This window comes from Diorhabda sublineata, chromosome 11 (genome assembly GCF_026230105.1).
Source record: "Diorhabda sublineata isolate icDioSubl1.1 chromosome 11, icDioSubl1.1, whole genome shotgun sequence".
NCBI lineage: Eukaryota > Metazoa > Arthropoda > Insecta > Coleoptera > Chrysomelidae > Diorhabda > Diorhabda sublineata.
In genome coordinates, this window is record NC_079484.1 from 4,717,706 (window position 1) to 4,739,892 (window position 22,187).

Consider the following 22,187-nt stretch of genomic DNA (forward strand, 5'->3'; position numbering starts at 1 on the left):
TTCCAACGATGCAATGTATGTACTATGACACGTAAACAATTTTTTTTTGTTTTTGTTGTAGATTTAGACGGTTCCAACAACAGTTTATCCGAAAGAAGAAAAGCTGGACCACCGGAAAATACTACTGTATATACGGTAAGTGATTTTTATACTTCAATTCAAGGTCGATAAGGGCAACACTGACAACACTGTCGATCGGCAATGGGGAAACAGTATAATATGAAAGTGAACACGCCCCTTTTAGAGTACCGTAATAGCCCAGTCATTATAGATATAGGGGATTGTAATGCATTCATAAATATTACGACAACATTGATAAATACTATTTTGAATATTATTTTGTAATAAATTTTGATTATATTTGTTTTTAGTTGTTAAAATAATACAGATGAATCATTTATTTCACAATTTACAGCAATTAATAACCGGATTAGTTATCTATTATCTTAGACACTACTCATAATAAAGTTGAATTAAATTGAGATATACGAGGGTTGTTTGAAACTCAGTATATTTTTGCATCCGTTGAGAGATTCTCATTAATTTTATTTTTGAAAGACATTACGCCTACGCAAATAAAAGACGGATTAAATACTATGTACGGGGACACTGTACCATCATTTATGACCATAAACATTTGGGCAGCGGAATTTAAACGTGGCCTTTGACGACGAGAACTCGGATCGGACAAAAACGGCGACAAAAACTGATATTATCAAAAAAGAGAGTGGTTTGAGCAAAATTAGTCGGATTTATAACCGTAAATAAAACCTGAATACACCACTACACTCCAGAAACGTAAAAAACAAACAAAACCGTCGATTACAAACAGCGAACCGGCTCTGAAAAAGCGAAGAAGTTTTTAACGACGGGAAAAATGATGGCGACCGTTTCTTTCGGGGGTTTTTGTACATCGACTACCTTTTAAAAGGTAAAACAATAACAGGAGAGTATCACACACCATTGCTTGATGAGGTAAAGGAAGGGAAAAAAAGCGAGCGCATTTGAACAAGAAGAAAGTGCTTTTCAATCAGAACAACGCCCAATCCGATCGCTATAGATAAAATTCACGACTTGCACTTCGAATTGGTTGACCATCAGATCTTGCCCCCAGACACTTTGTCCTCTTTTCTATCCTCAAAGTTTCACTTGCAAGATATTGTTTTTCATGAGACGAGGATTTTGAGAAGAGAGGTGGCAACTATTATTCAGAAGGCTTCTAACCCTCTGCAAAGCCCAGATTCGTTCATCTTTGGAGTATTGCTCGCACATTTGGTGCCCTGATCTCAAGCATACCCTGAAGATTCTCGATTCAGTACAGAAAAGCCGTTCGACGTATAGGCGTTCCAGATGTGACCAGAAACTTGGACAGTTTAGGGCATAGAAGAAAAATCTCCGACCTGATTCTGTTCTACCGATACCACCACGAAAAAAGCTCTTCAAAGCTGTCCAGCATACTCCCGCCTAGAGCAGTTTTTGCAAGACCTACTCGACGTGGCTCAGGCAAGACCGAATTCGCTTGCAGACGCCCAGAATTTCAATTCATCAGGACTAATTTCTTTGGAGAAGTGCAAGCATGTGGAATCAACTTCCAAGGCACGGCTTTCCCGAGCACTACAACCTACAGAAATTCAAGATCAATATCAACAGGCATCTCCAGTACTCGAGTGTAATAGTGTTTATTCTGTTGTGATTTGTTTTAACATAAAAAAATACATTAGAATAATTTGAACAGTATGAATAATTCTATTTATGCCGCAGGTTGCCGATAGAGATACGTTGACGTCGGTCGCTGCTAGATTCGACACTACTCCATCGGAATTAACGAAATTGAATCGCTTAGCAACGCCATATATCTTTCCCGGACAACAATTGTACGTGCCGAATAGGGAACAGCCCGAAAACGATTCCGAAGGATCTACTCCTGTAGAAGATTCTCATGATGATTTGCCACCGGCAGAGAAAGGTGAGAACACGTACAAGGATATTTTATTATATAACAAAAATAAGAAGAAAGAAACAACATAACCAAGTATTTAATAATTGTGCAAGTTCTTAACTAGTCTGATACTGAACCAGTTCCGAGTCAGATCGTATCCACACTTTCAAAATCGGAATTTTTAGTAACTAAACACTGTTCTCAGGCTTTATCGGATAGGTCCATTGTTGATACCAATATTTTCGTTGGGATTTAAAGCTATGATCATGTGCAATATCGAATAGTGTAAATCTAAACTTAACCAACTGTTCATTTGGCTCCCCCTGTTTTCATTTGATATTGTTTCCTTCTAAAGCGCTTATTCAAGTTTTCGATAACATTTTTATAGTACTCGAACTCGTTCACTGATGTAGACCGTGAAGCCGATCCTGTTCTGATATGTTGATAAAGTGTGGCGGATGAACCTAGAAGGTCTTTATAAGACGGCAATCTCTTTGTATTCACATTTAAAACATGTTTTGGCCGTTTTTATACAGACAATTTCTATGGAGTCCTTTTTATTGCAGTATTCTAGATATCTTAAGAATTATCTACAAAGTCGTTTGATATAAATATAGTAAATATTGAACCAAACTGTGAATTTAGACAAATTATAAAGTATTTAATAATAAATGCAAAGTTCATTGTATTAGTGTATACACAGTGTGTTTAAATTCACCCCGCCGTTCAATAACTTACAGTACGATTTGTATTTAGCCTCAAAATAGGCTTTACTTAGGCGATAACCTCTTCATTGGCGCAAAATATCGGCCCAGCGAGGGTTCTCTTGAAGTCTGTGAATAGGAAAAAGTCGCTTGGTGACAGATCTTGAGAATAAGATTGATGCGGAAGCAATACGAATCTCAATTCATGCAATTTTTCCATCTCTCTTTTCTTCAAAAAACGTCTTACGAGCAGTGCATTCTCAGGTACTGCCAATACGAGTGCCAATTCAGCTCCATTATTACCGTTAATGTCAACATTAACATCAACATTGTACCATCGAATCAAAACACTTCCTTTGCTAAAAATACCCTTCTAAACTCATGGATAACTACCAGATGGGCCTTTTCCTGAGAGCCCAAGAGGAAACTTCCCTATCTCCCCCTACGGCTGTTACCGACGCCATACAAAGATCGCATTTCTCGACAATTTCCCCGCCGCCATTTTGTGAAACCTTCTATAAATACAGTCTGGTCCATCGTCGGTTGCAAGTTGCAAGTTTTCTGCGGTTTTCCTATAACCTAGTGAACCGATTCACCGACCAAATGGCCGACGATAGAGAAGAATACAACCGCGGCTGTACCCACCACCTGCCTACCCACATTCCACGAAGAACCATGTGTTTGTCGGGCGTTTCTTCTACGCATCGCCTCTAGTATCAATCACAACATAAAAAATACGGAGGAATCTTCCTCCATATTAATAATGTCCTCATCCAAAACATGAACCCAACGAACCTATCTTTCTTTATGTTTGTCTCTGTGTCTGTATCTGTCTGTCTCTCTCTCTCTCAGTCTGTCTGTCACTCTCATTTTACATCTTTCTGTGTCCGTCTGTCTGTCTCTCTCTCTCTGTCTGTCTGTCTCTCTCTCAGTCTGCCTGTCTCTCTCATTTGACATATGTCTGTGTCGTCTCTATTTGTCTCTCTCTGTCTGTCTGTCTCTCTCAGTCTGCCTGTCTCTCTCATTTGACATCTGTCTGTGTCCGTTTGTCTGTCTTTCTCTCAGTCCGTTTGTCTCTCTCTCTCTCAGTCTTTCTGTCTCTCTCATCTGTCTGTGTCTGTCTGTCTCTCTCTCAGTCTGTCTGTCTCTCTCTCATCTGACATCTGTCTGTGTCTGTCTCTCTCTCATCTGATATCTGTCTGTCTTTGTCTGTCTGTCTGTCTGTCTCTCTCTCATCTGACATCTGTCTGTCTGTCTCTCCCAGTCTGTCTGTCTTTCTCATCTGTCATCTGACATCTCTCTGAGTCTGTCTGTCTGTCTCTCTCAGCCTGTCTGTCTCTCTCAGTCTGTCTGTCTTTCTCATCTGCCATCTGACATCTGTCTGTCTGTCTTACTCTTTCTCTCTGTTCGATCTCTCGGTACAGCAGTTCGGGTTCATTTGAACTCACTCTATCTTTAATATTAATTCTATGAGTGTATTACAACGATCTTGTATAGGTTACAATCTGGTTGGAAATCGACTTTAATTTTGGAACAAAGCTAATGGAGATGATATTAAATTTTTGTTTAAAAAATATCTAAATAGTTCATTATGATTACCACACTTTCGAGAAAATTGTGCAAACGAGTTTGGCAATCGTGAATTGTAGATTTCATAACAATGTACATAATTGATTTAATGTTTTTTTTTTATTCTCTCTTGCATAATTATTATTTTGATAAGTACAATTTTTCGTAGTATTTATTCGTTTTCGATCGTCATCAGCCAAGTTATAAAAAACCTTATCTAGAGTACCCACATCTCGAAAAGATTAAAAATTAATTTACTTAATAATCAGAAGAAGCTTATATTCAGTGATAAGTCGCAGTTTCAAAAATATATACGCCGAAACCAAATATTAAAAACCGCCTACACTTCGTAGCCCTGCCAACTTTTACTACTTTATTTTTAAAACTATATTATTGTTATTATTTTATCAATTTTGTCAACTGCACCGATCTTCCGTCACAATCATTTATACGTTTAAAGAGTGATGGTAGTTAAAAACATATTTAAATGACTCTGTTGCCATATTTAACAATTTATGACGTTTCTAACAGTGTGGGTTTTTAGTGTACTTAGTTAATTATGTTGTGCATATTAACAACAAATAAAAAATCATTTTTTTAGTGTGTTTACAAACGTTTTTACCGGTGTTTGGGACTTGTTTTATAACCAGGTTATGTAATAGTATTTTTATAGATTATAACCTCAATTTCATTATCTATTACTGCATAACTTGATACGAAATAGAAATATATATAGAAATTTTTTATCTTTTCGTTATCAGTTAATTGTTTTCGTGTTATCTTAATTAAATTTATACTAAACAAAAATAATAGTCGCGAATAAGATGTTAAAAGTAGTTTCAAACAGTTTTTCCTTTTTCCGTAATCGTAGATTGTTGCGTCTAAAAATCGCGTCCAAATAAATAAAATGCGAAACGACGATTAAAATGTATTCTATAGCTACCATTGTGACTCGGTACGTTTCAGAACTTTTGGAAAATTTGCGCCCCGTCAGTCCGAAACCCGGTCACGTTGAAAGGGTACGCACGCCATCATGTCCTCAAGGTGGAAGCAGCACCGAGTACGAAGATTCGGAATCTGCTGTTTTTCGCGAAAGATTCCTCAAGATCAACGTCCGTCATATAACGGATGGTCAGGGTGTTGTCAGCGGTGTATTATTAGTCACACCCAATGCCGTCATGTTCGACCCAAACGTCATAGATCCATTGGTAATTGAACATGGACCCGAAGCTTACGGTGTCATAGCACCTATGGAGTTTGTGGTAAACGCGGCCATATATAATGATATTGCACATATGAGGGTAGGACATTGCGAGACTACTCTGTCAGAAAAACAAGAAATCTATTATCCAAAGTCTGAGAAAGAAGAGGAACAAGATTCGCTGATGGTTAAGGACGAAACTTTTCCGGAACTTGGTAAGTAATTTGCATGAATCTAAATGCCGCTAGAGCGTGCAACTTGAGTCGATTTTTCTGTATTTTACCAGCTGTTTGATTCTCATTCTTCAGATGATGGGAATAGAATAGAAAAAATCTTATTTTTTGTTTTTCTTTGATTGAAATTAACTATAATTTTTCTGTGACACATAGACAGGAATCTAGTAGTTAAAACTAACATATATATGTGCTTAAGTGTTGGATGATTGTTGTTGTGGGTAGTAGTAATCGTATCAGTGTTTCCTTTGTATAGTAACTGGAGATGATGCCGAGTCTGTGTGTTCCTGTACAGAAAGAGAAGGTGATGCGTTTCCCAAAGCATTCGAAAGAGAATTGGTTACACCTACCAATCTAGACGATTCAGAAAATCAACAAAAGTCTTTGGAAGAAAGGAGGAAATCCCTTATTGATCATCATTGGGCGATACCATCAAGAGACAGGCAGTAAGTAGAAATGATTCTCAATAAATAATCATATAAATTGAAATTTAATTCTCGATTAATAAAGTAAATCTTATTTAAACAAAATGTTCATAGATCTATAGATACTGATGAGATCCCTGCAATAACACCAACTGGTGCACCAGACGAACAAATTCAAGAAGACGACGACATTTTGAACAAGGAAACTTATCATGACTCTGGCATTGATATTAGAGAAACAAATTTACCTCCTGCTGTACCTGGTCCTCCTAAGAAGGTAAACATATTTGTTTTTAGCACTCTAATTCAAAAATTTCCCTATTTTTCATATATTTTATTCATTTAACAATATATCTATTTTTATTTAATAAAAATTAAAGTAGTGATATTTATAAGATGCGCTTTTTGAAGCTTTGCTAGTGTCTTCTTATCTCTCTGGTGACATTCCCTGTACTTAAATCTGTTGTTTGCAAAAATAGTTACTTTCCTTAATGCCTAGCACTTAATTTTTTTCTTTCTCATATTCCCCTTAAAATAAATTCTTCTAAATATGTTTTACCCAGTATTACTTTATTGATTTCATCTTATTTCTAATTCTTTTTTCTTTCATATAGTTTTCCAGATGTTGATTGAGGACTCTAGGCATTCTTATATTTATTTCTTTCCATCCATTTAACATATTTTTCAATTATTTCATAGTTTTTTGGTGTATCCATTTTTTTTCTCATGTTATGGTTTGATTTTAAAGCTTTGTTAGTGTCTTAAAGACATATTATTTAGAGACAAGTCAGTTATTTGCAGTAACAATTAATTTCTTCAATAGCTAGTTCTCCATTTTATTTTTTCTCATATATTCGTTTTCCTTAAAACAACTTCCTCAAATACATTTTACCCAGGTTTATTGCATTGTTTCTACTGATCTTTAGTCTTCTTTTCTCTTTCGTATAGCTTTTCAGATGTCGGTTGAGGGTTAGAGTTACTTTTCTATCCCTTTCTCATCATCCCTTTGACATATTCTCTAATGTTTCCAAAGTTTTTTTTAGATGTCACTTGCTGGTTCTAGTCACTCTTGTATTTATTATTTTCAATCCTTTTGGCAAATTTTCAATGTCTCCGAAGATTTTTCCCCAGTTTGTTTATTTGTTTTATCCATTTCTTTCTTGATCTTACCCTTTGTGTTTTATGGAAATTCTAACCTTATTCTTTTGAACAATTTGACTAATATTCCATACTGTTCTACTAATAAAAAATTCTGATGTTAATATGATGTATTTCTTCTTTTAATGGCACCATAAGCTACAAAATTGTAATAAAATAGTCTAAACAAAAAAATATCACCACTTACCTTGCTAGTTATAAATGCTCTCGATTATATTTATTGATTCAATAAATGAAATATATTTACCAAACATTCAAATTAATAATTGCAAATATAACGTTGTTAAAATATATAAATTTTAATCTATTCTCAACATTATTGTACAATTTGTTAATCATTTCAATATGTTTCGTAATTTAAATTATTTCACTCTCAATTTGATTGAAAATATTCTACAAAATTTATTTGGAATAATATACGATGAGTTATGAAATTCCTGGACAGTAATCAATTGAAACTTTCACATACAAAAATTTCATTTTGCTTGTATTCTAATGATATTTCGAAAATATATGGAGTACTCCTAGCGGTGGCCCACTATAAACAATCAAGGTCATTAACACGTGATCTTATTCCAATCAGCACTATGTTTCAAACTATTTTTCTCTATTATCTCTTCCTTGATGCTCAGGTAATTAATTATAGCAAGTCAGGTAATGATAATACCCAGAGATTGAATATCGATGACACTTGAACTGGCCATACAATTTGATTGCGAATAATTCTAATCCCAGTAATTTATTAAACACAAAGGTACTAGTGAGCTCAAGAAGCATATATTTTTCAAATATTTCAATCAATTTATAAAATAACTTTACAAATTATGTACCTAAACATTCCTCATGAATCTTTGTCTATCTATCTTCAGTCTCTGAAGACGATAACTTGGTTAGTGTAGTGGTGGTGTAACCAGAGTGTTTAGTAACATGTAGTGGTGCTATATATTGTTTTTTCCTTTCCAGAAATACAGCGACGCTGATATAGTACTTTCCAAGGAATGGGTACCACCGATAACTATCGCACCTTCTAATATAGCATTAACCAGTGGACCAATAGATAGTCCGGCAAGGAAAAAGACAAACTCTGTATCGTTCAGTTTGGATTCTAGTTCGGAAGCAGATGTTGTTCAAACGTCTCTATCTACTTTCATATCAGAATCAAAAGAAGATCTAGATAAGGCTGATAGTAGGAAAAATAAGGTACTTATTAAACTAAAAATAAATTTCAGTCAAACAGACGATGATCTCCACTTTGTTTATCACACTTTAAATAATATTTTTTTGTTTTCCAAGAGCTCCATTGTATTCTCAAGATTAAAATTTTTCGATATTTAAACATTTTACTAAGCACACCCTTATTGTAATTTAATGTGAAGACGTAGCTATTTCAATAGCCATGTTAACAATTCTAGTATGCTTTATACGTTGGAATCGACGTTTTAATTAACTAACGGTGCCGTTGTGGCATTTACTTTGCATCTCGCTGTCCTTCAATACCCAAATAAATTATATTTACATAACTTGGGGCTTGTTTACAACAGTTTAATGAAGGGTTGGATAATGAAATAAGATCCTGAATGGTTGGTGTGAAGTGAACGCGTTTATAATCTATCGTTGCAATATTCTCCATTGTTATTCAAGTTGAAACTAGATTTATTTCCAGCATAACCTCTATTGAATTAACCTTTATAAATTATATTACGATATTGGAAAGTATTTTACGGAACATAGCAATATTAAAGTCTTCAATTGTGTATGAATAAATGAATTACCACTGCAATATTTGTGTCTCCTATTTTCCTGCAGTTAAATTAGCATTGAAATCAAACAGTATCAAAACAGAAGCACATTTACAAGTTTGTCGCCTAGTATTTCTAATACTGTGTAACTTACAAACGTCCTGATTTTTTACTATATACATCTAACCTCCAAAAACATTTTTCTGTAATTTTAGCTCAATACTCCAATTATTTTGGTGTGTGATTTTTTAAACGTGCAGACATTTCGGAACAAGTTTTCTACCCTGCATTCCCAATATTGGGTGACCTATCAGCGTCCAGAGTTTTTTCTATATATATACCTAACCTCCAAAAATATTTTCCTGTAATTTCAGCTCAATGTTCCAATTATTTTGGACTGAGCGATTTTCTAAACATACAGATGTTTTTCATCAATATTCGAACAAGCTTTTTACCCTGCATTCCCAATATTGTGTGACCTATCAACGTCCAGAGTTTTTTCTATATATATACCTAACCTCCAAAAATATTTTCCTGTAATTTCAGCTCAATGTTCCAATTATTTTGGACTGAGCGATTTTCTAAACATACAGATGTTTTTCATCAATATTCGAACAAGCTTTTTACCCTGCATTCCCAATATTATGTGACCTATCAACGTCCAGAGTTTTTTCTATATATATACCTAACCTCCAAAAATATTTTCCTGTAATTTCAGCTCAATGTTCCAATTATTTTGGACTGAGCGATTTTCTAAACATACAGATGTTTTTCATCAATATTCGAACAAGCTTTTTACCCTGCATTCCCAATATTATGTGACCTATCAACGTCCAGAGTTTTTTCTATATATATACCTAACCTCCAAAAATATTTTCCTGTAATTTCAGCTCAATGTTCCAATTATTTTGGACTGAGCGATTTTCTAAACATACAGATGTTTTTCATCAATATTCGAACAAGCTTTTTACCCTGCATTCCCAATATTATGTGACCTATCAACGTCCAGAGTTTTTTCTATATATATACCTAACCTCCAAAAATATTTTCCTGTAATTTCAGCTCAATGTTCCAATTATTTTGGACTGAGCGATTTTCTAAACATACAGATGTTTTTCATCAATATTCGAACAAGCTTTTTACCCTGCATTCCCAATATTGTGTGACCTATCAACGTCCAGAGTTTTTTCTATATATATACCTAACCTCCAAAAATATTTTCCTGTAATTTCAGCTCAATGTTCCAATTATTTTGGACTGAGCGATTTTCTAAACATACAGATGTTTTTCATCAATATTCGAACAAGCTTTTTACCCTGCATTCCCAATATTATGTGACCTATCAACGTCCAGAGTTTTTTCTATATATATACCTAACCTCCAAAAATATTTTCCTGTAATTTCAGCTCAATGTTCCAATTATTTTGGACTGAGCGATTTTCTAAACATACAGATGTTTTTCATCAATATTCGAACAAGCTTTTTACCCTGCATTCCCAATATTATGTGACCTATCAACGTCCAGAGTTTTTTCTATATATATACCTAACCTCCAAAAATATTTTCCTGTAATTTCAGCTCAATGTTCCAATTATTTTGGACTGAGCGATTTTCTAAACATAGAGATGTTTTTCATCAATATTCGAACAAGTTTTTTACCCTGCATTCCAAATACTGTGAGACCTATCAACGTCCAGAGTTTTTTCTATATATATACCTAACCTCCAAAAATATTTTCCTGTAATTTCAGCTCAATGTTCCAATTATTTTGGACTGAGCGATTTTCTAAACATACAGATGTTTTTCATCAATATTCGAACAAGCTTTTTACCCTGCATTCCCAATATTATGTGACCTATCAACGTCCAGAGTTTTTTCTATATATATACCTAACCTCCAAAAATATTTTCCTGTAATTTCAGCTCAATGTTCCAATTATTTTGGACTGAGCGGTTTTCTAAACATACAGATGTTTCTCATCTATATTCGAGCAAGTTTTTTACCCTGCATTCCCAATACTGTGAGACCTATCAACGTCCAGAGTTTTTTCTATATATATACCTAACCTCCAAAAATATTTTCCTGTAATTTCAGCTCAATGTTCCAATTATTTTGGACTGAGCGATTTTCTAAACATACAGATGTTTTTCATCAATATTCGAACAAGCTTTTTACCCTGCATTCCCAATATTGTGTGACCTATCAACGTCCACAGTTTTTTCTATATATATACCTAACCTCCAAAAATATTTTCCTGTAATTTCAGCTCAATGTTCCAATTATTTTGGACTGAGCGATTTTCTAAACATACAGATGTTTTTCATCAATATTCGAACAAGCTTTTTACCCTGCATTCCCAATATTATGTGACCTATCAACGTCCAGAGTTTTTTCTATATATATACCTAACCTCCAAAAATATTTTCCTGTAATTTCAGCTCAATGTTCCAATTATTTTGGACTGAGCGATTTTCTAAACATAGAGATGTTTTTCATCAATATTCGAGCAAGCTTTTTATCCTGCATTCCCAATATTGTGTGACCTATCAACGTCCACAGTTTTTTCTATATATATACCTAACCTCCAAAAATATTTTCCTGTAATTTCAGCTCAATGTTCCAATTATTTTGGACTGAGCGATTTTCTAAACATAGAGATGTTTTTCATCAATATTCGAACAAGCTTTTTACCCTGCATTCCCAATATTGTGTGACCTATCAACGTCCAGAGTTTTTTCTATATATATACCTAACCTCCAAAAATATTTTCCTGTAATTTCAGCTCAATGTTCCAATTATTTTGGACTGAGCGATTTTCTAAACATACAGATGTTTTTCATCAATATTCGAACAAGCTTTTTACCCTGCATTCCCAATATTATGTGACCTATCAACGTCCAGAGTTTTTTCTATATATATACCTAACCTCCAAAAATATTTTCCTGTAATTTCAGCTCAATGTTCCAATTATTTTGGACTGAGCGATTTTCTAAACATACAGATGTTTTTCATCAATATTCGAACAAGCTTTTTAACCTGCATTCCCAATATTGTATGACCTATCAACGTCCAGAGTTTTTTCTCTATAAATAGCTAACCTCCAAAAATATTTTCCTGTAATTTCAGCTCAATGTTCCAATTATTTTGGACTGAGCGATTTTCTAAACATACAGATGTTTATCATCAATATTCGAACAAGCTTTTTATCCTGCATTCCCAATATTGTGTGACCTATCAACGTCCACAGTTTTTTCTATATATATACCTAACCTCCAAAAATATTTTCCTGTAATTTCAGCTCAATGTTCCAATTATTTTGGACTAAGCGATTTTCTAAACATAGAGATGTTTTTCATCAATATTCGAACAAGTTTTTTACCCTGCATTCCCAATACTGTGAGACCTATCAGCGTCCACAGTTTTTTCTATATATATACCTAACCTCCAAAAATATTTTCCTGTAATTTCAGCTCAATGTTCCAATTATTTTGGACTGAGCGATTTTCTAAACATACAGATGTTTTTCATCAATATTCGAACAAGCTTTTTAACCTGCATTCCCAATATTGTGTGACCTATCAACGTCCAGAGTTTTTTCTCTATATATAGCTAACCTCCAAAAATATTTTCCTGTAATTTCAGCTCAATGTTCCAATTATTTTGGACTGAGCGATTTTCTAAACATACAGATGTTTATCATCAATATTCGAACAAGCTTTTTATCCTGCATTCCCAATATTGTGTGACCTATCAACGTCCACAGTTTTTTCTATATATATACCTAACCTCCAAAAATATTTTCCTGTAATTTCAGCTCAATGTTCCAATTATTTTGGACTAAGCGATTTTCTAAACATAGAGATGTTTTTCATCAATATTCGAACAAGTTTTTTACCCTGCATTCCCAATACTGTGAGACCTATCAGCGTCCACAGTTTTTTCTATATATATACCTAACCTCCAAAATAATTTTCCTGTAATTTCAGCTCAATGTTCCAATTATTTTGGACTGAGCGATTTTCTAAACATACAGATGTTTTTCATCAATATTCGAACAAGTTTTTTACCCTGCATTCCCAATACTGTGAGACCTACCCTGTTGGGGAAAAAATTGATCAATTTTCCATCTCATTTTCTAATGAAACACAATTCCATAAACTTCTTCTCTTTTTCTTTCAATGAAACTTTCATTTTTTTCAATAAAACACAATTCAATAAATTTCTCGTTTTCTTTGAAACCTTCATTTGTTTTAATGAAACACAATTCAATAAACTTCTTTTGTTTTTCTATTAGAACTTTTTAATGAAACACTTGTTCTCTTTTTCATTTATTTTTTCTCTTATCGGATTCAACAAACAAAAAATTTTAATAGAAATTTTTTATAATGATTTGATTCGATTATAACTATCCCCGTATATATGATTTCACTTGAAAATTTTATTATAGATGTTAAAAAGACTGTCCTATCCTTTGTCGTGGGTGGAAACAACTCTTGGCGGGGAAAAAGATGAAGATAAAACTCCTAGTCATCCCCATTCAGCTGCTGATATACAACATTCTTCGGTTTTTTCAAAGGTGTTCTCAAGGTGAGTACATTTAGATGCCAATTTTTATAAATAAGACATTCAGTCGTTTTATATTTTCGTTATTGTTGAACTTGAAATAATATTATCCGAAGGTTATTAAATAATAGACCATTATTAAGATCGGAGATGTGAGTACTGACAATAAAGAAGCGCTGGAATTATTTTTGTTGTCTTCAAGGTAATGGCGGATCTGGTAAAATATTTTTAAATACAGATTTCAATACATTTTTGTAGATATATCACTAATTTTATCTTCTACCATTTTTAATTTGTGAATCATCATAAATTATATAATTTCTCTATAGATATTCCCAAGAGAATGACACTGGTCAAATGAACTACTCATAAATATAGTGTACAGGATCTGATCTGAAAGTAGGACTGGTTTTTTCCTGTGGGAACGAGCAGATCGTTTGTATTGTGAACCACAAAGAATCATGGAACGTTTACGAGACTTCCGACATGATTGAGGAGGTCTACGATGGTGCTGTCTTGATTAGAACGGTTGTATTTGATTGTCACCATCTATTCAGGGAACTTAGAAAAAGAGTGGAAGACGACGCCCCTTCAACCAGCAAAACTAACGAAAATGTGTCACAAGTAAAAAATTTATTGAACGTCGATCGTAGGATATATATCAGAATCATCATCATATAGTTCCCAGTGGAGCAAATGGTATTTGTCCTTATGCTTGTTATGTAGGTTCTGTCCAATTTTGTTGACAAGGACTCTCCATTATCTTCTGTTTTTGGTTGTTTCTGGATCTTATTTCCATGCTACTCTGTTGTAGTTCTTTTTCGAAAACTCTTTTCCAAGTTTGTACAGGCCTGCCGCTGGTATTGTAATTAAATGCTTGTTTGGTTATGTTTGTGGCTGGTTTCCGTAGTGTTTGACTTATCCACCTCCATTTACGTCTATTATCTCTTCTTCCATTTTGGTCATTACTTATTCTATTTGACTACAAAATGCTAAATTGTGCATCCCTCATATCCAAGTGTTTGAGATCGTAAAAAAAAACTTAGTCATAAGGAAGTTGATGCGGCGAGTGTTGTGATTGAAGCAAAGGACCAACCGGAAAACAGTCTACTAGTATCTTGGCTCCACCAGCCTTTTTTGGGGGTGGAGGACCAATAGAACGTGGCGAATGAGCTGAACAGCATTCCGATGTAGGAGCTCTTGGAAGAGTACGAAAACTGCAAAACTCGTTGGTAGCAGTGTGTAGATGCTTATTGAAATATTCTAATCATTTGTACTATTTCCATGGAATAAAAAAAATGAGTCCTACTGCTTTTATAACAGATCCTGTCAATATACAACATTGAAGCATCATACCTTGAACCATTATGATTTTTATAAATTTTCTACGTTCCAAATTCGCTGTTATTTCTCAAAATTTATTATTTATAAGCATATCATTCCGTAAAATCAAAAAATGGTTGTTGTAGAAAAAACCACAACGTCAGATAATATTATTTATCATTACATTGCTGTTACTAACAATTATATTGAAAATTTTGCCTGCTAATGCTAACCCAGCTCGCCTATTCACTTTGGAGACTTTGGCACCGGTTTATTTCACAAGACTCCTTCGGAAGACAGCGGCTCTGGAGGTTCGGCCGGGCCCTTTTCAGGGGGCAGCGGCGGTCCCCCATCAACAGGTGATTCTACTACTAGCAGCTTTTTCCCTACCAATATTATAAGTTCAGTTGGAGCTATGGGAGCTCAAGTAGGTGCATCGGTTGGAGCTATGGGCGCACAAGTTGGTGCTTCAGTTGGAGCGATGGGTGCCCAAGTAGGCGCCTCTGTCGGAGCTATGGGGGCAACTGTGGGAGCTATGGGGGCGCAAGTTGGCGCTTCGGTCGGTGCTGTTGGGTACGTGTGTGTGTCTACGTGGATTCTTCCCTTACACATTTAGTGTTATTTAATGTATTTGTTTAAAATGTATTTTGAAGAAAAAAATTTAATTACTTAATTACCAGAAATAAGAAAAACTGCACTAGGTTCTAATTTATATAAAATTTTTATTTTCTTCAAATACTTTTAAACATTGTTGCATTTATCCTTTCCATAAAACACACACACACAAAATACACAACTAATGAACACTATTTTTCGCTTTTTTAGTTATCTTTTAGCATTTAGTGTCCAAGAACAACAGCCGCATTAGCTCTTACAGTTTATTTTTTCATTTCGAAACTCTGTGAAATATTTTTGCTAGAATTTGTTAGTAGAAATTGACAGCAACTTTAAGGAACTTATATTTGAATCCTTGGCTTACACTTAACATCTCACTGAGACCTTAATAGCCAAAAAATATAGGTTAGGTGAGCCAAAAAGTTTCATGTTTTACTGTTTCTATCAAGACAAGACAAACCCCATGAAAATTAATATATGAATTGAGTTTGGAAAAACTTTAAACGAAATAATTAAGAATTTCTTTTCCTAGTATAATTTTGTTGCAGCGAATGAAGAATAAACAAGTAAATATGCTAAAATACAAATATTGTTTTATTTTAAAATGAAACCTCATTTACTACAGTTGTTTCATTGCTTAAAAAAGACGTGGCACAATCACCGATTTCCAAAAAGGTTTCAAAAGGCAGAAAAAGAAAAGTCAAAGAAGACAAGGTCAGGACTGTAGGCTTCTAATTGTTTTAAGATAAAGACATATCGAATCTACTTACCGGTAAGATTATGTGGCTTTATCAAGATAAGAAGAAGACAAGAAGACTTAAGAACCAGAGTACTTCCATTAATCTTTGGAAAAAATTGAAGGACAAGGCTCTAAATGAATTGGGAAGACAACCATTATGAATGCAATGTTCTCATATACCTATTGGGTATTTATCGATGTGTCCCAGTATACACAAGAGCAAACAAAAGGTTTTTTGAGAAGCTGCATACCACCAAATTATGTGTATGGTGTCATATCACTAACTGCGTGGGATGTCTACATAAGACAGACATCTCAGTATTTAGAAAATAGACTGAAAGGTCATCAATATGATTAAAAAAAATAAAACTGCATTAACGAACCACGAAATGTCAAAAATGATTGATGATCATTACATATTAGAACCACAAGCTTCAGAAAATTTTCTCTTCGTGTACGATTAATTATTCAAATTTTCCTTACAGAGATTTAATTTCAATTGTATGGCCAGTTAACAAACCCTACGTTATTTTTTTGAGACTTGTAATTATATGTCAATTTTGCCAGGGAATTTAGTATGAGAAAGCTGTAGAAAAGTATATATTCGACCTCCTGAAGATTTGTTTTTAAATTGCTTAAAGTTGAATTCAGTTTCACAACGTTTCGACAATTTTTTAAATCATTCATGTAACTATCAATCTATTACAGGCGTTCCTCCGTCGGGACATTTATGAGGCAACCTACTGAGACTAATTCCAAATCAAAAACACCTGTTCCGAAACTGGATTACAGATCTATGGTGTCGGTAGAAGATATGCCAGAATTGTTCGTGTCGTTTGACAGTAAGTATTTTTTTTGCAATTCTGCTTTCACGATTCTTTATTCCAACATTCTTCAATCGAGGTGAAACTACCGATAAAATTTCTTGTATAACAATGAATTAATAGTTTCCTATTCAAATTTATTTTCTTTATTATTATTTGGATTTAAATGGATAATTTGTTTTAATAGAATCTTGATTGAGAAATGTTCAGTTTATTATTATTATTTAATTATTTTCAATAAGATGAATAATTTTTTAAAATATCCACAATATTACAAAAATTTATAACATTTCCATGTAATGGGGTGATTTATTATTATTGTCTGTCGGTTGTCAGTCAATTCTATAATACTTTTCCATTGTTGTACTAACTTTATACCAGAAAAATCTTCATAATCTCTCCATTTCTTCATTCCACGCAATTTTATTTAAATAATTCTTTTCCTCTTTCTCCAATTTTTTCTATACATTCCTATCCTGGTAATTCTCATTTTTATTCCTCCTTTTCTCTATGCATCAACTTCTTAGAATTCATCTTTGTTTTTTTTGGTTTGCCAGGTGTATACTCATACCAATTTTCTTATTTTTTATTCAAATGATTAAGAGATAATTATAGAAGAAAAGCTCAAACAGGAACCAATAGAAAACAAAATAGTTTAAAGATGTTTAAGCACATAAAGAGAAGAACAACACGAAGAAAATAAGTGAAAGAAGCACAAAGATATAAGAGAAGAAGGAGAGGAAGACCCAGGAAAAAATTGCTACAACAAATAGCACAGGAAGGACCGGAAAGGGTGGAAAAAATTCCAATACTTTGACGCTCGATGGAGCATAAAGGGTTCTAGAGAAGAAGATTTAGTTTATGACTTAGGATCGTTTTATATATTGAAAAATATCATGTTTTCCATTTATTTGCCCTGTTTGTTGATACTATTTCCATTTTCCTATTAGAGATTAGCTCTAGAAGTTTCAAAAATCTCTTTCAAACTGACTCCTCTTAAGTTTTATAGGAAATGGGATAAAATATAATAGAATCTAAATTTATTTTTATGTTTTTTATAAATATGTATACTAGAAAATCTTGTTGGTAATTAAATTTTGAAGGTTACAATGAATTTTTTCGTCAAATTGTTGTGGTTCTTATTTAATTATATTTAGAACAATAAATATTGTGGTGCGTTTTATATTTTCAAACAGTAATTTAATTTATTACCGAAACTATATACTAAGATCATTATTGAACTGAAATAATTCACAGCTAGATTATATTTACAGAAAATTTTTATGGAAACTGTAATAATTCCTCAGAAACAAATATAATACAACACACTTTTAACTCACCGGCTACCAAAAAATTCATTTCTATTGACCAGTTTTGATTTAAAACAGTTTGGAGCATAAGATAACTTTACCTTACCAATTGGCACTACATTTGCCTCTGAACTGGTCTGTTCCTCACCCACGTTCCCATCTTCTCACATTCATTGTTAAGAATATGAAATTGATCAGTCCTCTTTTTCTACTGCTGTATATTTTGGCATTCATGGGTATAAGATTAGTTTCCAGTGTGATTTATGACTAGACAATACCCTAAATGCTAAACAAGAGGTTTGGATAAGAAGAAACTGATCCTTAAGGGAATATATATAATCCATTAGTATCTAGTGAAAAAATTATCCTTCCACCATTACATATAAAAATGGACACCATTAAATAGTTCGCTAGATAAAGATTTGGAACTGCTTTCCTTACATTTACCAAAAATGTCCCCAAAAGATGAAAGCCGACCCCCAAATTAGACAACTTACGAAATATGTTTTAGAAATTCTACGACTAAGTTAGAGCTAACAGCTTTGGTCTCTGTGATGCAAAATTTTCTTGGAAATAAAAGATCTGAAAATAATACTTGCTACAATTGAAAAATACGGGTTGCAACATGAGCATAAAACTCCATAGTCACTTATAAAAGGTTTTCGGAACATTTAGGAGATATGAGCGAAAAGCAGGGAGAGTTTACACATGAAGACTCATTGTTTCTGAGATACGAAGATGATGACTGTAGACTATTATTGGACCTACAATTTAATGAAGAATCGTCTATGCTGAGAGGTGATAAAAATAAAAATTTGGCACTCCCTTTGTCAAAAGGTATTGGCAAGACCTCTTGTCTCTATCTGTATTGAGTCCTCCATTTACTATGTATAGGAGAAACCTACAATTTAATGAAGAATCCAACTGTCTTTGGTTGAGAAGACAAAAATAAAACTCAAGCACGCGCCACATATGGTCCGCTCCCAAGCTTTATAGCGACTAAATTTCCAAGAACCAGGTTACCGATTCAAGGTTACTAGAAGGTTTGTGACATGCGCATGGTTTTGAAAACAAACGATCGACTGCTAGAACACCAGCTACGTCATTATGTTCGAGTTGTGAGGATGTGTGTTATCTCTTGCTGATCTGGCTATACAAACGAATATATTTCTAACTGACGAATTTATTGAGACTTTTGCCGTTCTCACAGCTGTGAAGAACCGTTGACGTCACTTGTCTACTGCGCATCACAAACCTTCTACTAACCTTGTACCGATTGCTCTGCTCTACGAATATCTGCGTTTACGCAGACGCAGTAAGAAAAAGATGAACTTTGACATTAATTGTAGGTATCGATTAAATAAACAATACAACAAATAAGATTTTGTTAAATCAAGAACGTTTTGTGTATATATGTATATTGTAATGAATTAAATTACTTCTAATGACATTAATCATCAGAAATTACAAATTTAACTCACTATTTACACATAAAGGCGTAAATAAGTATTTACATGTACCTACTCAATAGTTACCATGAAGTAAATATTTTTACAATTATCCTACTTGAATAAAATGATCACTGCAAATTGATCAATAAGATAAACTACAAAAATTTTAAAGGTACTTTTTGAAGATTGGTACTTACTAAAAAAATATTAATTATACGAGTTGTGGCTATTGGGTAACGAAACTAACGCTGCTACGGAAAAAGAAAAATGTGCCAAAGATTAACAACTGTCAGATGTTTAGCCTGAAGCTCATTTTTTCGAATACGGTGCCTACCGTGTCTGTAGACAAACCAGTATAGCCGCTGCCTTCGTTTGTATAGAGGCTGTTTGTTTTGCCGTAAAAATAATCGACGTCAAAGTAGAACAACGGGTTGTTGTAAAATTTCACATGAAAATTGGGAAAATTGTAACTGAAACTTATAATTTATCAAAATAAGTGTACGGGAATGATTGTCGCGTCCGTCAAAATAACCGAGAAGATGTGAAAGATGAAATATCAGATGAAAGCATCGAAAAAGTCGGAAATTTTGTTCGATCCGACCGTCGGCTAAGTATTTGTGTGATTGCTGAATCTATAGGAATTGACAAAGAATGTATGCGACAAATTTTGTATGCAAAAATTTAACAGGCGAAACTGATACTTGAAAAAATCCTCATATTTGAACAAAAATATTTGTATTGACAGTTTGAATGCGACTCAAACTTATTAGAAAAGGTGATAATGGATTACTAATCTTGATCGCAAATCAATGCGTCCAACTAACTTCGCCAAGATCCAAAAAAGCCAAAATGGGCAATCAAAATTCAAAGCAATGATTGTTTTTTTCGATATTAATACCTTCATTGGGTTCCTAAAGGTGAAACTGTTGACCAAGATGTTATCTTCAAGTTTTTATTGAAGTCAATGAAAGAATAAGAAAAAACCGATCGGAATTTTGAAAAAAGTACCATCAAGTTCCATCAAGAAAATGCGGCAGTCAAGAGGTGCTAGACGAACCACATTATTCGCCGAATCTTACACCGTGCGACTTCTACTTCTTTTCTAAGGTCAAATCTGTATTAAAAGGAACAGGATTTGAGTCTGTTGAAGCTGTGAAAGAAGAATCGGCGCGCGTCCTGTAAGAACTAACTGAAAAAGATGTCCTGCACTGTTTCGAACGATGGAAGATCCGCATGGAATGTTATAGCGATAGAGGAGGGGTATATATTAAAGTGATCATAAATAAATATACATATTATCAATTTAATAGCCACAGCTCATATGTTTATCGCGCCATCTACAGTCGATTGCAGATAGTTTTCTATTTTCCGGTTGCTATTTTAATTTTAACTATAGGAAAGCGAATCTTACTGATTTACGCCTGAATCATTATCAAAATGCTAAGTAGAATTGAAATAGTTCATTATATTTCTCTGTTTAATTGCTGCAGTTCGATCCCCATACGATGGGTTAGATTATTTTGGTAGGTTTTGCATGATCTGCACTGCGCAATCACCCCCCGATACACTACACTATTTTAATACATTTACATTACACCATGAATGCTTCATAATTTACACAGCACTTATGTTTAGTGGAACGTTTGTGTGGCATTTTGAATTTTTATATTTGCTCGTTATTTTTTTTTATAAAAAACAATGTTTATGGTTACTTGAAGAAATGGATAATGAGGTATTCTAGAAATCGTCCTATATGGAATATCTCTATTACCAAAACATATTAGGACAATATTTTACATCGTTACCACGTTATAATTATTTTTCCAGTCGTTTAGTCTCTTAAATTATAGTCCATTCGATTATTTACCTCACGTACTTCAAAAATAAAACGGAATTATTTTTTAAATGCTATATATTTACAAAGAAACTTTATCCCCTTCAAGATACTCTGCATTACAAGTAATACATTTGTCCCAGCGGTGCTTCCACTGTTCGAAACATTGTTTGAACTCATCTTTAGAGACGGCTGCAAGCTCCTGTCTCGTTCTTTTCTCGATGTCTTCAATGTTTTCAAATCGCCGTCCTTTTATGCCCCTTTTCATGCGTGGAAACAGGTCAGGCGAGTAAGGTGCGTGGAGCAGCGGAACCATGTTATTTTTAACCAAAAACTGGCTAACAGTGATGGCTGAGTGTGCAGGTGCGTTGTCATGGTGGAAGAACCAGCCACCTGTTTGGTGAACCGAGCTCCAAGATATTCCACTAATTTCAGATAGTTGATCAATTGTCTGTCGACGGTCTTTGTGTACAAGCTCTAGAATTCTTTCAACATTTTCATCGATTCGGGCAGTTGATGGACGTCCAGAGCTCGATTTGTCATCAATCGACATGTCGCCA

The 22,187-nt window shown here is 33.9% G+C and overlaps 1 protein-coding gene across 15 annotated transcripts in view; it reads left to right on the top strand.

The window, feature by feature from the left end:
* LOC130450202 (TLD domain-containing protein 2) overlaps window positions 1–22,187 on the top strand; it is a 235,304-nt gene that overhangs the window by 147,355 nt on the left and 65,762 nt on the right. For 8 of the 15 annotated variants that reach the window (XM_056788460.1, XM_056788455.1, XM_056788456.1 and 5 more), the window contains 9 exons: window positions 62–135; window positions 1,762–1,966; window positions 5,179–5,628; window positions 5,903–6,092; window positions 6,186–6,348; window positions 8,193–8,429; window positions 13,416–13,555; window positions 15,092–15,427; window positions 16,917–17,050. In XM_056788460.1, coding sequence (XP_056644438.1) covers window positions 62–135; window positions 1,762–1,966; window positions 5,179–5,628; window positions 5,903–6,092; window positions 6,186–6,348; window positions 8,193–8,429; window positions 13,416–13,555; window positions 15,092–15,427; window positions 16,917–17,050 — 1,929 coding nt within the window. The remainder of the gene's footprint in view (window positions 1–61; window positions 136–1,761; window positions 1,967–5,178; window positions 5,629–5,902; window positions 6,093–6,185; window positions 6,349–8,192; window positions 8,430–13,415; window positions 13,556–15,091; window positions 15,428–16,916; window positions 17,051–22,187) is intronic. The other 7 variants (XM_056788463.1, XM_056788464.1, XM_056788461.1 and 4 more) reach the window with 1 other exon arrangement.